The sequence below is a fragment of the Rhinichthys klamathensis genome, unplaced genomic scaffold, assembly GCF_029890125.1.
Source record: "Rhinichthys klamathensis goyatoka isolate OS25496 unplaced genomic scaffold, OSU_Roscu_1.1 h1tg000240l_1, whole genome shotgun sequence".
In the NCBI taxonomy this organism is placed as follows: Eukaryota; Metazoa; Chordata; class Actinopteri; order Cypriniformes; family Leuciscidae; genus Rhinichthys; species Rhinichthys klamathensis.
Genome location: NW_026606762.1, coordinates 2,219,160 through 2,233,773, shown reverse-complemented (window position 1 = coordinate 2,233,773; position 14,614 = coordinate 2,219,160). Strand labels below are relative to the sequence as shown.

Genomic DNA, 14,614 nt, shown 5'->3' with positions numbered 1-14,614 from the left:
CGCCGGAAACTGAAGCTTCGCTTGGGAGCCGCCATTATAGCAGACCTTCACCTGCTGTTAGCATTCCATTGACTCTCATTCATTTTGGCGTCACTTTGACAGCGAATAACTTTACATCTGAGGCGTCCAAAGACTCCATTTGCCCATTATTTATTTCTAAAGAAACACGACAATGTATAAAAGCCTCCATTACTTTGTATCTTATACGTTATGGCCCCCTAGAAGCAGTTTGTGTAAAAATAGGCTAACGATTGCGTCATAACACGCGACTCTCTGTCGCGCAGTAGAGAAATTACCGTATAGACAGAAGTAGAAGCTCGCGGGCAATCGGGGGGACGTGGAGGCATAAAGTCAAGGGAGAAGCCCATAGAGAGTCATAAGTTGCTCTTGCTGCTGCTCATGGACAGCTCCTACTCACGCTCTCCGGCTCTGTGAGATTCGGAAGGGAATGATTCAGATTCCTCTTGGCACCGCTACTAGAAGACTTACCGCTGTCAGACAGGTTACTCACGTCACATCTTCGTCATCCAGCTCAGTGTGAGCCTGCGCAGTCGCTCAGCCATCAGGAAGTGAGTGCTTCTAATTGGCTTCACTTTTCTCTGTTGAAGTCTATGGGGTCGCTGTGTCCATTTCTTTTACTGTCTATGGTGTTTACCAGCCCGAGTGAATTTTTTTTTAGAAAGTTCGCTTTGGCAAGCTGTTTCGAACTTCCAAAACGAATTTCATTTTTGCTTGATTTAGTTTGTATTTTGGGGTCTTAAGCTGAGGTCACATTAGCGACATTTTGCAGGCAAAAGAGGTCTACTGTCAATCAATAGTGTAGAGATGAAGCAAAGCTCACAAAGAAGTTACTTTCAAACCAAGCAGCTTTCTGGTCAACGTGGCGAGTTCGCATGACCAACGTGAACCAGGGAAATCTTTCGCGCTCACACAAAATTTGTGTGGATTCTCATTAAAATGATGATTTCACCTACTAAATTTTGCAGAAGGGTAAATATGATGTCACCTTTATGAAGAAAGTAATTATAACATACAAGCAGGGTTCTCAAGTTTTATCAAAAGCTTGGAGTGAGATCACATGCGGTTAGGGGAGGAGCCTAAACGGAGCCCCCGCCCCCAATTTTACCCATTGTTCATAATTAACCAGCAAAAATTTAAATTATAACAATTGGTAAATGACAGAGCAATTCATCACATCAAATATAGGCCTACTCTTTAATGTTATATTTCAAAATTAGGCTACAAATATATAACAAATTGCTCCAAAATGTTTGGAAAACAAATATTTTTACATTTTTCCCTGACATCTTTGAAAAATACAAATGTAATGGCAATGATTAGGCTAATGTATGTTTTGACAGGATATACAATATTACCAAGAGCACTCTGCTTTAGCCTTAATGAAACTAGAAATACTATTAATACAGTATAATATAGAATTTAAAATAAACTGAAGAAATACATCTTCATTCTATCCCATACCCAATTACATTTCCTTAGCCAAACTGAGACAAAGCTTTTGGCCTGGTTGCAAAGCAGTTGTAGAGTTTTTGACTGCATCAATAATGTATACGATGGGCTATATATTAAATGTTCTAGTCTAAAAATGTTAGGCGAGCTTTCTTCCAACTTACTTTCACCATCACGACGTGTGTTCGCGCGATGTCGCGGTGGCCGAACTTCCGTGTGTGTTCGCGGACTTCGCGCGTCTAGTTGCTTAATAACGAACGCAATCTGGCCGAGAGGCGGACGCGCTGGCGACAGGAAACTTATCTTTGTGTGCATGCGCCTCGTATACAACGTTATATATAAAGCTTGCAGGACAACTTGGTTGGCATTGCCTTTTCAGCGTGAGATATACACGGTGTGGCGTGTGAGCGTGTGAACTGGTTGAATTGCGTGTGTCTCACGGCCAATGCGTGAGACTTGAGAACCCTGATACAAGTGAACCATTTTAGTTCAAACCCTCATTGGTTCAGATTATACATTATACATGAAAAGATAGAGGCAACACATGTTTTTCAACTTTTTATTTTCTGGAGCATGTTTTGTATTTATTGCCTGGGGAAATGACATGATTTGTTGTATGGGTGCGTCACTTTAGCTACTACACTACACTAAGATGGATTGGATCTCATCAGAGCTGTCCTCATATTTTCTCTGCCATACATATTATTGAAGCATTAGTACTTTAGATTAATAATGTGTGCTTCCTTCCCATGCTAAAAACCCACAGTTGAGCTTCAACACTTGAGGGCTGTTCACACTGACACACTGATTTGACAAACTAGATCTGGGTTGATGCCCAAATGTTACGGTCTGCCTATCTGGTCATAGCTTTGAAACTCCAATCGAACATAAAGTGCATGAGTCGAACATTAATCATCTTGCCTCACTCGACTATAGAAGTGTCACACTCGAGTCACCTCAAATCATCACGATCCGGGCGACTTGATGCTTCCAAATCGATGTCAGTGTGAACGCTCTTTTAGATTCAGGCCTTCAGCGGTTCAGAGCCTGTAAGTTTGGGTGATTAAGGTGAAGGCGTTTCCTACAAAGCTTTGGAGTGACGATGAAGCGTTCATGTCTGTTTCAGCAGCTTGTCTTCATCTGTCAGACGAGGTAGTCGATCTCAGAGTACAGGGTGTCAGTGAGGTCCTCCTCGCTGGAGTTCTGGCTCTTCAGACACAGAGCGCCTCGTCTGATAAAGACAAACAACGTTTATGACCAATTTCATAACTTGTGAATGTTAGTGCATCACGGTTTATTGATCATATGAAATGTTTCTTTAGCAACAAATCAGCATATTATTATGATTTCTGAAGGATCATGTGACACTGAAGACTGGAGTAATGATGCTGAAAATTCAGTTCTGCATCACAGGAATACATTACATTTTCACATACAGGTGAAACATGAAGAATTTGAATATCGTGCAAAAGTTCATTTATTTCAGTAATTCAACTTAAAAGGTGAAAGTAATATATTATCAGTGTTGTGTGTAACGCGTTACAGTAATGTAACTACTTTTACGGGTAAAAAGTAGTGTAACGCGCTACTACTGAAAATTTGGTAACGAAACGTAGTTCCTTTTTCAATTCGGCGCAACGTTACTTTGCGATCTCCGTCATTTGATAGATTTGACCGCGATCGCCATCTCCGTAGTGAACGCCCCAGAGAGAAAAGCACAGAATGGATTACATAATCAGAGAGTAGCCTATTTCTTTTTGTTTTGAATTGCTTCGTTTAAAGACATTTCAAGCTTAAATTCTATACGTTGAGTTTCGGTTAATTTATGATGAGATGCTCCAGTTCACGTGCAATGCAAGTGACCACGCCGGCGCTTCCATGATTATATTGTCTCCTATATTTGCTTCTTATTTATTAAATACAGGCATTTGGTTGATCAAAAATTGATTAAAATTAAGATTCAATTTATACAAAACGAAATTCGCTTTAAAGAAAGGCTTTCTTCAAAACAAAACTTAATGAAGTGGTCAAAATCATGTCTGATTGACTTAATGTCTCCCGATATATTGCGCATCCATCTTACTCGCGCTGTTCACTTTTCATAATCAGCATAGATGGAAAAAAATAACATTATAGTATTTTAACAAATATGAAACTAAATGCGCTTATTTAATGGCTACAACACGTAGGCTATAGTAGGCCTACAGACTCTCGTATATTGCTGCACATTCATTTAATTCAGAATTTTGCACACATAAGTTGAAAGGCATTTGTTTACGTGCATTTTAAAACATATCTGCAACATTTATCAAGTTCACGGATAATTGTGTGTGCATTTATTAATCATTATGATACTAAAATCATAATAAAGTAGGCTATACTATGTACAAAAAATCAGATGAGCCCAGAATATGAACGCAACGTGTTTAATTACACGTTAAGCATTTTCCTACCATAGAAAACCATTATAAGAACGCTTAATTTGTCTTAATGCAGATTAGAATGTCCCCTTATTATGTCTAAATATCAAGATAAATGTTTTTTTTTTTCTTCACCATGCGGTTCAGGACTTCCATAGAATACAGCCTGAATACAATTGCTTCCAGAAATGATTTTTGGGGGTGCTAACGGGGTGCTTTGGTCTTTCTTGGGGGCTTTCTTTCTAGCCCCTCCCTAGCGCCGCCCATGCATATGCCTATCCATTAACCGGCATTTCTTCATAAATATAATTTTTTTTGATAAATGCATTATGCTTTTATACTTTTTAAAAGTAACTTCCCCAACACTGTATATTATATAGACTCATTACATGCAAAGTGAGATATTTCAAGCCTTTATTTGTTATAATTTTGATGATTAAGGCTTACAGCTACGAAAACCTTTCACAATATTCTAATTTTGAGTTTTCATAAGCTGTATGCCATAATCATCAAAATTATAACAAATAAAGGCTTGAAATATCTCACTTTGCATGTAATGAGTCTATATAATATATTAGTTTCACCTTTTGAGTTGAATTACTGAAATAAATGAACTTTTGCACGATATTAAATTTTTTCGAGTTTCACCAAATAGAAAACAGTTCTTTTCAATTGTAATAATATTTCACAATATTAGTGTTTTAACTGTATTTTTTATCAAATAAATGCAGCCTTGGTGAGACTTCTTTCAAAAACCTTCCACAAACTGTTGACTCGTAGTGTATAAATACTAATATATGATATATTGTTCAGAATGAGATGGCCTTTAGGGCTTCTTACCCCAGATGTTGGCACTGCAGGTCTCCAGCACATGGGCAGTGCTCTTGAGGATTCCCCCCCTCCAGATCCCATGACAGCAGCTCCAACAGGTGATTGGCTGAAATGATGCAGCGCTCGCGTTCTATTGGCTTAGAGCTGCACACTGGGAACAGCAAGGCTGAAAAATGAATACATTAGTAGTTATGATTCATCTTAGTGAATCGAGTCATTTGATTCCGTTCACCAAAAAGAGTCGTACTGATCCGTTCAGTGGCGTTACATATTTACTCCAGTAGGTGGTGACAAATTAGTGTCCTTTATGTGTCATGATAGTCATTGCAACAAGCCTTATTATCCTTTATTCACATTTGTGCATCTACAAATCATCTACAACAAGTGTTTTCCTCACAAAAACGTAGATATATTGTATTGCAAAAGTCGATCAGAAACTTTGCTAATGCGAAAGAGATGAGTGATTGAGCAAAGCTAGGTGTATTCATTTAGCATTTCATTAACCCAATGAAATGCTCCTTCCCTTCACAACCCACACTTGAATACTATTGGTTTGTGCTAAAGTCGGGCTTTACAAGCCACCAGAGGTCACACACTTCAAAATGAAGCTTTAAATGGGAGGGAGAAATATAAGTAAGGCTGCATCCAAAATCGCATACTTCTGTACTATATAGTAGATGAAAAACAGTATTTACTTTGTGACTGCTAAAAAAGTATGTTCTATTATGAATGTAATTCGGACAAGAGTAGTATGTCTGAATTCACAGTTCTTGTAAAAGAATAGGCAAAAAGTACCTAGATGACCTTCCGGCGAGATCCTGAAGTGTGCATACGATGGACACTTTACTATCCCATGATGCCAAGGGAGAGGATTTGTGAATGGCAGTGAAGCGACGTAACTGATGCTGGTTGGTCACATGATAATGACAACATGGCAAATGTAGTGCATTTATACTATATAGAACACTTTTTTAGCAGTCACAAAGTACATACTTATTCAAAGTAAGTACCTACTCAAGAGAGTATGCGATTTCAGACACAGCCTAAGTGAATGAGAGTGATTCATTCACTTAAAAGATTCATTCATGAACAACACATCACTAGCAGGAATCTGCACTATCAAGCAGTGCCAGCATATGCCAACCGAAATATTGACCAGATAATATGACACGCTCCTATGATGCTAGATGCTCCTACCTTTATGGAAGGCACAGCAGAACTCCTCCTTACAGTCTCTTTGGTACTGACAGATGGTTCCCGCGTCTCCCTTTGAGCTGTTCCTCGCACACTGACCCCACACACACAGCTGTCCCGCACAGCATTCCTCATCCTTGCTGCACGTCTGAGGGGGATAACGTACAGAGAGTGCCTTGAGACCGCTATTCACCCTTTGAGTTACTTCTTTGGTTCATGTTACACTTACATTTCAGAATCAAACACGATTCTTTCTTTCAGCACATCAACGCACAGGTCGTCTGCAGCATCTCCAGGTATCACTACTAATACCAATATGAACAGTTCCTAATATCTAAACAGTACATTTAAAGTCCCCCTGTGGTGAAAATCAAGCTTTTAATGTTGTTTATATGTCTGTGTGGGGTTTTTAATGTGCTTTAAGAAAAACCATGTGCAAATTCATAACAAGTCAACACCATTGCTGAGTATTTTCTTCTTAAAACTGCAGTGAACCAAAGACAGTCTCAAAAACACGGTTTGAAATCGCTGGTGTTTCTGACGTCACAAACGACCTTGTAACCAATCAGATCAACGAGTGATCGTCAACCAGTGGATCTCTGGGCTGAGTGAGTGAGTGAGTGGAGGCGGGGCTCATTTGCATATTTATAGAACCACGTATACTTAATGAGGCAAGGGTGTAGAGTTACATTCAAGCTATTCAAGGGGAAAAAAAACATTTAAATATGTCATTTTGGTGATCAATGTTGATTTTTTAGGGATACAATTATTGACCACAGGGGACTTTAAGACTAGTCTCTGGCTGTGCAATCATTGCCACCATGATGTCAGCGTGTTTCTATGTGATTTCTAAGGGGTTCTGGGTAGGAATGAGGAGAATCGTTTGACGAGTGATTCCATACCGATTCCTACGGAAGCGTATTGCATTCACTTGAAGAAAAAAATCTACTCTGTTTTTCTGAATTAATGAGTTAATAATCTCAGAATTACAAGATAATTTTTCATGGAAAAAATGTTTTGCTCTGTTTTTCTGAATTAATGACTTGATTATCTCAAAAACTCAGAAATTTAGAAAAACAGAGCAAAAACTTTTTTTCCATGAAAAATGATCTCGTAATTCTGAGATAACTCGTTAATTCAGAAAAACAGAGCAAAAAAAAATTCCATTATAAAATTATCTGGTAATTCTGAGATAATTAACTCGTTAATTCACAAAAACAGAGCAAAAACTTTTTTTTCCATGAAAAATTATCTCGTTATTCTGAGATAATTAACTCGTTAATTCAGAAAAAGAGCAAAAAAAAATTCCATGAAAAATTATCTTGTAATTCTGAGATAATTAACTCGTTAATTCAGAAAAACAGAGTAGATTTTTTTTCTTCAAGTGAATGCAATACGCTTCCATAGATTCCCTTCATTCATTCATTATTGAATAACACAGAATTGCATTCACTGTGCTTTCCAATTAATGAGATCATTTTCAAATTCAATAAAACAGATCTACAAGGCTTTCTAACAAGCATACACAGTTCTGCTTCAACAGTATCCTGGAAGAGTAATGCACATCTGCATTCTGCTTAGTTGGCTACCGTACTTCCTGTGCCTCGAGGTGAACTCAGTGTCCTATGTGGGGCCGGAGATGCTCATATTTAGCAATCTGTGCACTTTGATGTGAAACCCAAAGGAGAAACGCTCCAGCATATCAGATTCCAGGTGCACTCGTACTGCAATGCGGTCACAATGCAGGCTCGGTTGCATCATATTGTTGGAAAGCCACATTATAGGGTACAATCTTTGTGCGGAAAACCAAACGGAAATAACTGGGACTAGGCTGAACACCTAGCATGCACCAAGCACACTAGAGAATCTTTTATTCTGGATAACACTGGAGGTTAAGGGTACCTTGCAGTGTTGCCTGGTCTGTGAAATTTGAAACCTCTTACCGCATCAAGCTGTTTGCAGGGCAGACACTTTGAGCTGTGTGTCTCGTAGAGACAGAACCTGCCCTTCTCACAGTCTTCATCAATGACACACTCCTGAGAGACACAAGAAAAGCATTCAAAACCTTTCCAAGACGGAACAGAGGAGATTTGAGCTTCAAACTTCAAGCACGTAGTCCACATAACTAATCAATAGCAGTGTTACTGTACACTTCCCCACAGAGTTAAAACAACATTCTCAGGATTTTAGGAGGATGTGAGCTGGTCATAAACTGTAGGTGCGGTTTTTATCTACACCCCCGACCCCCCACATTTAGGCTGATTTTGAAGTGTAGGACAAAAAGCGTTTTATCCCTTAATGCTTAATTTCCCTTTTTTTTAATCCTGGTTCATAAATATTTAACAGAGGGAAAAAGTCATACCTTCCATATCTTTATAAGACAACCACTTTATTAAATACAACCACTGCAATTATATTATTACAAATTATACTGAAGGACCTTAATTGTTGCTTTTAGTCCACATCTAATTAATTAAATGTGCCATTTCTTTGTAATTAATTGTGATATTTATTTAGCTTTTATTTTGCAAATATATGCATTTGAAATGTGCAATCTCATCTGGAAAAACAGACCAAAAATATTGATGACTCATCCTGCACTACACGGATTTTTGTCCAATCAAATGCTGTCTAGAACAAATGTCCCTCCCCCTTAACCACCTGCAACTGACTAGGAAATGGCAAATATTTTGCAAAGAATAGCTGCGTTTAAGTCCATTTTCATGGCCCTTCCCTCGCTAACTTCCCTTCGTCTCGTTCACTCGGCTGCACGAGTGCCCACTACTGGCGGAGCCCTTGAAATGTGTCCCCCCCTGTGGTCAATAATTGTATCCCTTGAAACTCATCTTTGATCACCAAAATGACATATTTAAACATTATGTAATTTAAAGGGATACTCCACCCAAAAATGAAAGTTCTGTCATCATTTACTCACCCTCAAGTTGTTGCAAACCTGTATGAGTTTCTTTCTTCTGCTGAACACAAAGCAAGATATTTTGAAGAACGATTGGACCTTTGGCACCATTGACTTCCATAGTATTTTTTTTTTCTACTATGGAAGTCAATGGTGCCAAACAACTGTTTGGCTCCAATCGTTCTTCAAAATATCTCATACAGGATATCATACAGAACTCATACATGTTTGCAACAACTTGAGGGTGAGTAAATGATGACAGAATTTTCATTTTTGGGTGGAGTATCCCTTAAAGGGATACTCCTCTTTTTTTTGGAAATAGGCTCATTTTACAACTCCCCCAGAGTTAAACTGTTGAGTTTTACCGTTTTTGAATCCATTCAGCCGATCTCCGGTTCTGGCGGTACCACTTTTAGCATAGCTTAGCATACATCATTGAAGTGGACAAGACCATTAGCATTTCTCAAAAAAAAAAAAAATAACCAAAGTGTTTCGATATTTTTCCTATTTAAAACTTGACTCTTCTGTAGTTACATCGTGCACTAAGACCGACGGAAAATGTAAAGTTGCGATTTTCTAGGCTGATATGGCTAGGAACTATACTCTCATTCCTGCGTAATAATCAAGAAACTTTACTGCCGTACCATGAGAGCAGCAGGCGTAATGATATGACGCAGCGCCTGAAAATAGTCCCCAGCTCGGTAACTTCCAACGTGACCTGTTGTGCCTAATTTCGACCCCCTGCCAAATTATTACCCCCCTCGTTGAAGTCAGTACCTGATTGCCTAATCCCAACCTCGCCCCTAATCCTACCCCCTCCCCCACAACTAATCCTAAACCTACCAATGCAAGGGGGGTAATAATTTGGCGGGGGTCGAAATACGGCACAACACTGGGACTAAGTGCCTGCGCCTGCTGCACTCATGGTACGGCAGTAAAGTTTCTTGATTATTACGCAGGAATGAGAGTATAGTTCCTGGCCATATCAGCCTAGAAAATCACAACTTTACATTTTCCGTCGGTCTTAGTCCACGATGTAACTACAGAAGAGTCAAGTTTTAAATAGGAAAAATATCAAAACACTTCGTTTTTTTTGTTGTTTTTTTGAGAAATGCTAATGGTCTTGTCCACTTCAATGATGTATGCTAAGCTATGCTAAAAGTGGTACCGCCAGAACCGGAGATCGGCTGAATGGATTCAAAACCGGTAAACCTCAACAGTTTAACTCTGGGGGAGTTGTAAAATGAGCCTATTTCCAAAAAAAAAGTGGAGTATCCCTTTAAACGTTAAATTAGCAATAGCAGAACTGAATTTGTGATCGTGTGCTGAGAGACGTGGCTTTCTTAAATAAATAAAAATAAAAAAACACTTTTTAACCACGAGCACGTCCCAAATTTGCACGACCCAATCCTGTTGCACTTCAGCAGTGTGCCAGTCAGATAATGAAACAAACAGATCAAGTCCTGGCAGAAAATGTCCAGTATTTCTTTCCATTGCTCAATGGATTTATACTGCTTATACCGTCTAAAAGCAGACCTGTCGGGAAATCCACTCTCAATTATTCAGCATTCGCTTTCTTTGTCTGAACTCCCTGGACGCCTGGAATGAGCAGATCGGAAATGTCAAATGGATCCGTAAAGCCTCGGACGAGATCCGTCGATTATCAGCTGAACTGTCAGCTCAGATCCAGAACCCTGTCATCTAAAAGAGCGGACTCGTTTCAGTCAGACGGGAAATAAAACGCAGAGGAAGAGTATTCCTCTTCCTGAACGCTATCCTTCCTGACTTGTGCACAATAAAAGACAAGATAAATGCCATGTTTCTCAAACACAACTAGAACAGACAGACGGCTCACGTGATCATGATCAGTGTTGTTCTCTTTATCTCCTGGCCGTATGGTTGTCGAGGTGTTGCTGTCTTCAGCTGGATTGTCTGTAGTCTGGGGGTAAAAAGAGTCAAAGACAGATGTGCATTTAGCCGCTGAGTTTATCAAGCATTTAAAACATGATACACACATAGAATGACGGCACATCTAGCCCGAAATAGCACGTCTAGAACAACTCAATTACTTTTAAGTGGTCATTATGCCAAATGATTTGACCATCAGAGAATCAGGTCTGGAAAGTGACCGACTGCATTTTAACTGCATTACTGAATCGTCGTACTAAAGCTCTTCACCTACCGTATCGATTCTCTCAGCGATGTAATTAGATTGATTCCCAGCTATGATTTCAATACTGCTGTAATTTTGGAGGTTTGAAGAGACGTTGTGTGGATGGAGGCTTGATTTTGCGGTCTCATTGTCCATCTGAGGGAAAAAGAGAAAATTCTTATTCAAAAACTCTGCAATAAGTCAAACTGTGCAATTACTTATGAGCGATTTCTACATGAACTGCCTCTTAAAAATCACTTTCACTGATTTTCATGACTTTTTTTTTTTTACCCGTTCATGATTAATGGTTAAAATTAAACAAACGAAAAATCTTATATAGATTGCACTCACAAAGAGCTGAGCGTATAGCAAGAAGGACAGCTAAAAAGATTTTATGATTTCCATGAGTTTTCCAGGCCTAAAAATAATGTCAGATTTTATTATAATGCTTTTTCCTTACAGTGAGTACTTTTTTATGTTTATTCCATAATAATTAATATGCTTTTTGACTTGAATAAAACCAGTTAGTTCAAATTTCACCACAATAAAGCACATATACGGACCTGACTATAAATTTTGGAAAGAGGTAAAAGGCCAACAAAATAGGCCGATAATCAATTTAACAAATAGGCCTATGAATCACTGATCCACTTTTCAACTTAATCTGTCATCAGTTCTTTAATATCAGGTTGGTGATAAATGGCACATTTGGGGGATCTTTGAAGAAAAAACACCAAACAATATAGTTCACATAAAATAGTTTGAAAATGTGTATCTGTAGATTATGAAAATTGATTGGTCATAGTGCAATACTTCTCAGTTCATGACACTTTCAAATATGTGATCATGTCTGCACAGATGAACACAACACTATCTAATATTAATTAAGATGTGATAGATTATTTTGAAGAAATGTCAATTCTGATTTGGCACGTGCATAACCAGTGATCAGTGTTGGGGTAGTTACTCAAAAAAGGTAATTAGTTACTAGTTACTAGTTACTTCTGTAAATTGTAATGAGATTACTTTACTAGTTACTGCGTTTGAAAAGTAACTTCACTACTTATTACTTTACTTTCCCGTTTCTTAATTTATGGACAAATATCATAGCCCTATCATCACTTTGCCTGTCTACATAGTGTTTATTGTATAAATATATACAAAATGGCATGTAAAACCATATGAAAGAACAATATCCCTGTCTGCACAAGGAAATATATCTCACTGTAAAATCCACAAACAACAGGATAAAGGAGGCTATGGTGCGGTCATTTTAAAATGGGGTCAACACACAAGTTTTAAAACACAGGCTTTGGGAAACATGAGAATAAACTCTTCTCCTGAGAACAAAACAAGCTTTTTATTCGACTCATGGCAATAAAAATAAAAAATGAAGTGGTCAATGAAAAATAATAAAATAAAGGTCACTTTTACATTTTTGATCTTAATTTAAAATGCATTTTTCTTGGCGATTCAATAGTCGGCAGGGGAAGCATTCCTCTACAATGAACCCTGCAACAAGCCTGTTCATTTTGTTTTGTGTTACCTGCTGTGCTCCAAGACTTGAGAAGAGTTTTTGTAACAGCGTGCGCGGCGCCGAATCCGAGGATGAACGACTTCAAGAAGCCGAATCTGCCCGAGCATGTAGCCTACGTCTCACCGTGACCGCATCGGCACACAGTTTGCGTGTCTAAATCAGTTGCTTATGTTTACAAAATGAGCCTACAATAGCATAATAAGCATTTTTAATAGAAAGATCCATGTTTTATCAAATGTCCACGAAACTTAATGAAATGTTTAGTGAAATTAGAAACCATTTAAGAGATCGTTGATTTAGTTCTATAGTCTACATACATGTTTTTATATCCACATTTTGTTCTAATGTCACAAGTAATAATCTCAGGGTTTACTGGATTTTACGTACACGATTCTTTTTGTAGTGTTATTGGTGGTGATGTAGCCTACTAAAATAAACATCGTCACGTGTGGACCTTTCTTCTTCTCACCGTTGATTCCTGATGGTTAAGAGGACAATTACTCGAGTCGCCCCGTCGTTTCACAGAATAGTACAATGGCGAGCGCGTCGAGTATAAACGCCTCGTCCGTTTGGGGAGGTGCGCGTGCAGTCAGCGGAGACTCGCGCTGCAGAGACCCCCTGTCTCCGTCTCCGTCTCCATTTCCCTCTCTCCTTCGCACCGGCAGCTATGTCACTCAAATCGATCTCTATGGCAACGGTGCGCACGCACCACTAGACAGAACTTTACACACAAGCAAACACGGCTTGGGTAACGCAGGAAAGCGCGTTCCTATAGTATAGTAAAGTAGTGTAGTTACCGATATTTTTAGTGTAATGCGTTACTTTACTTCGTTACCCAAAAAAGTAATATCGTTACTGTAATCCGTTACTTTGTAACTCGTTACCCCCAACACTGCCAGTGATGCTATCAAAACTAAGCTAAGTTATGACAGAAGTTCAAATGATTATCCAAATCTACGCTTATAAATAGGCTATATTGTATTTAAAGCAGAAACCTGATGCACCGCGTCCTCCAGCTTCTGCTGCGTGTCCTCCATCAGGTCCTCCACCTCTTTCAACACATCGTTCGGTGTCGATTGTTCTTGCACTACATTTGTCTCCATGTTTGCAATGATGTCCATGTCTGTTTTGGATATTTCAGGGACAATTCCATGGACGATGCCCAGGCACAGGCTGAATCCGAGCAGAAACATGTTGACCGCGCGGCTGATGCTGTACAGTGTGTGTGTGATCAGAGAAGATGTACAGTATGTGTGTGTGATCAGAGGAGCTCCAGCTGCGTGCGGCGATGCGATGCGCGTCCACTCAAACACACAATCCTCCTTCTGCATCTCTGGCTACACACACTGCACACGCCAGGCATTCAGTGCGTTTGCGCGCGCATTCCTCATATGCAAATCAACTGTGATGCACAATTAGCCTAGATATTCTAGTTATTTGACTTGTTTTATTCATTTTTTCATTTTTTTATTCTATTTTTATTTGCATTTACCTGAATATATATAGTTACGCAAAACATAAGACTTAATCTTATCTTTATAAGGTGAAGTTAACAAGAGGTCTAAAATAATACAATACAAAAAATTCAACGTTTTCACTTTTTAGTTCCTCCTAAATAATAGTTAAAGGTAGGGTAGGGAATTTCGGAGAGGCTAGCAATAGCAAGCTAGCTTTGAAAGCATGAGATCCCACCCTCCCTTCAGAGCGTCTCCAAAGCCACGCCTTCTCCAAAACACATGAACACTCACAGCCAGAGCAAAGTCTGCAAAGCCTTAAAGGGATACTCCACTTTTTTTGGAAATAGGCTCATTTTACAACTCCCCCAGAGTTAAACTGTTGAGTTTTACCGTTTTTGAATCCATTCAGCCGATCTCCGGTTGTGGCGGTACCACTTTTAGGATAGCTTAGCATACACCATTGAAGTGGACAAGACCATTAGCGTTTCTAAAAAAAAAAATGACCAAAGAGTTTTGATATTTTTCCTATTTAAAACTTGACTCTTCTGTAGTTACATCGTGCACTAAGACTGACGGAAAATGTAAAGTTGCGATTTTCTAGGCTGATATGGCTAGGAATTATACTCTCATTCCTGCGTA

General features: G+C 38.9%; 1 protein-coding gene across 1 annotated transcript; it reads right to left on the bottom strand.

The window, feature by feature from the left end:
- Nucleotides 1-2,515: 2,515 nt before the first annotated feature.
- Nucleotides 2,516-13,752, bottom strand: dkk3a (dickkopf WNT signaling pathway inhibitor 3a). The gene is made up of 7 exons (XM_056265807.1): nucleotides 13,514-13,752; nucleotides 11,012-11,137; nucleotides 10,685-10,768; nucleotides 7,859-7,951; nucleotides 5,919-6,063; nucleotides 4,731-4,887; nucleotides 2,516-2,701 (listed from the first exon to the last, which is right to left on the bottom strand). Exons 1-7 carry the CDS (start codon nucleotides 13,709-13,711, stop codon nucleotides 2,614-2,616), a joined length of 891 nt encoding a protein of 296 aa, XP_056121782.1. The 5' UTR covers nucleotides 13,712-13,752; the 3' UTR covers nucleotides 2,516-2,613.
- Between the last annotated feature and the right edge of the window lie 862 nt (nucleotides 13,753-14,614).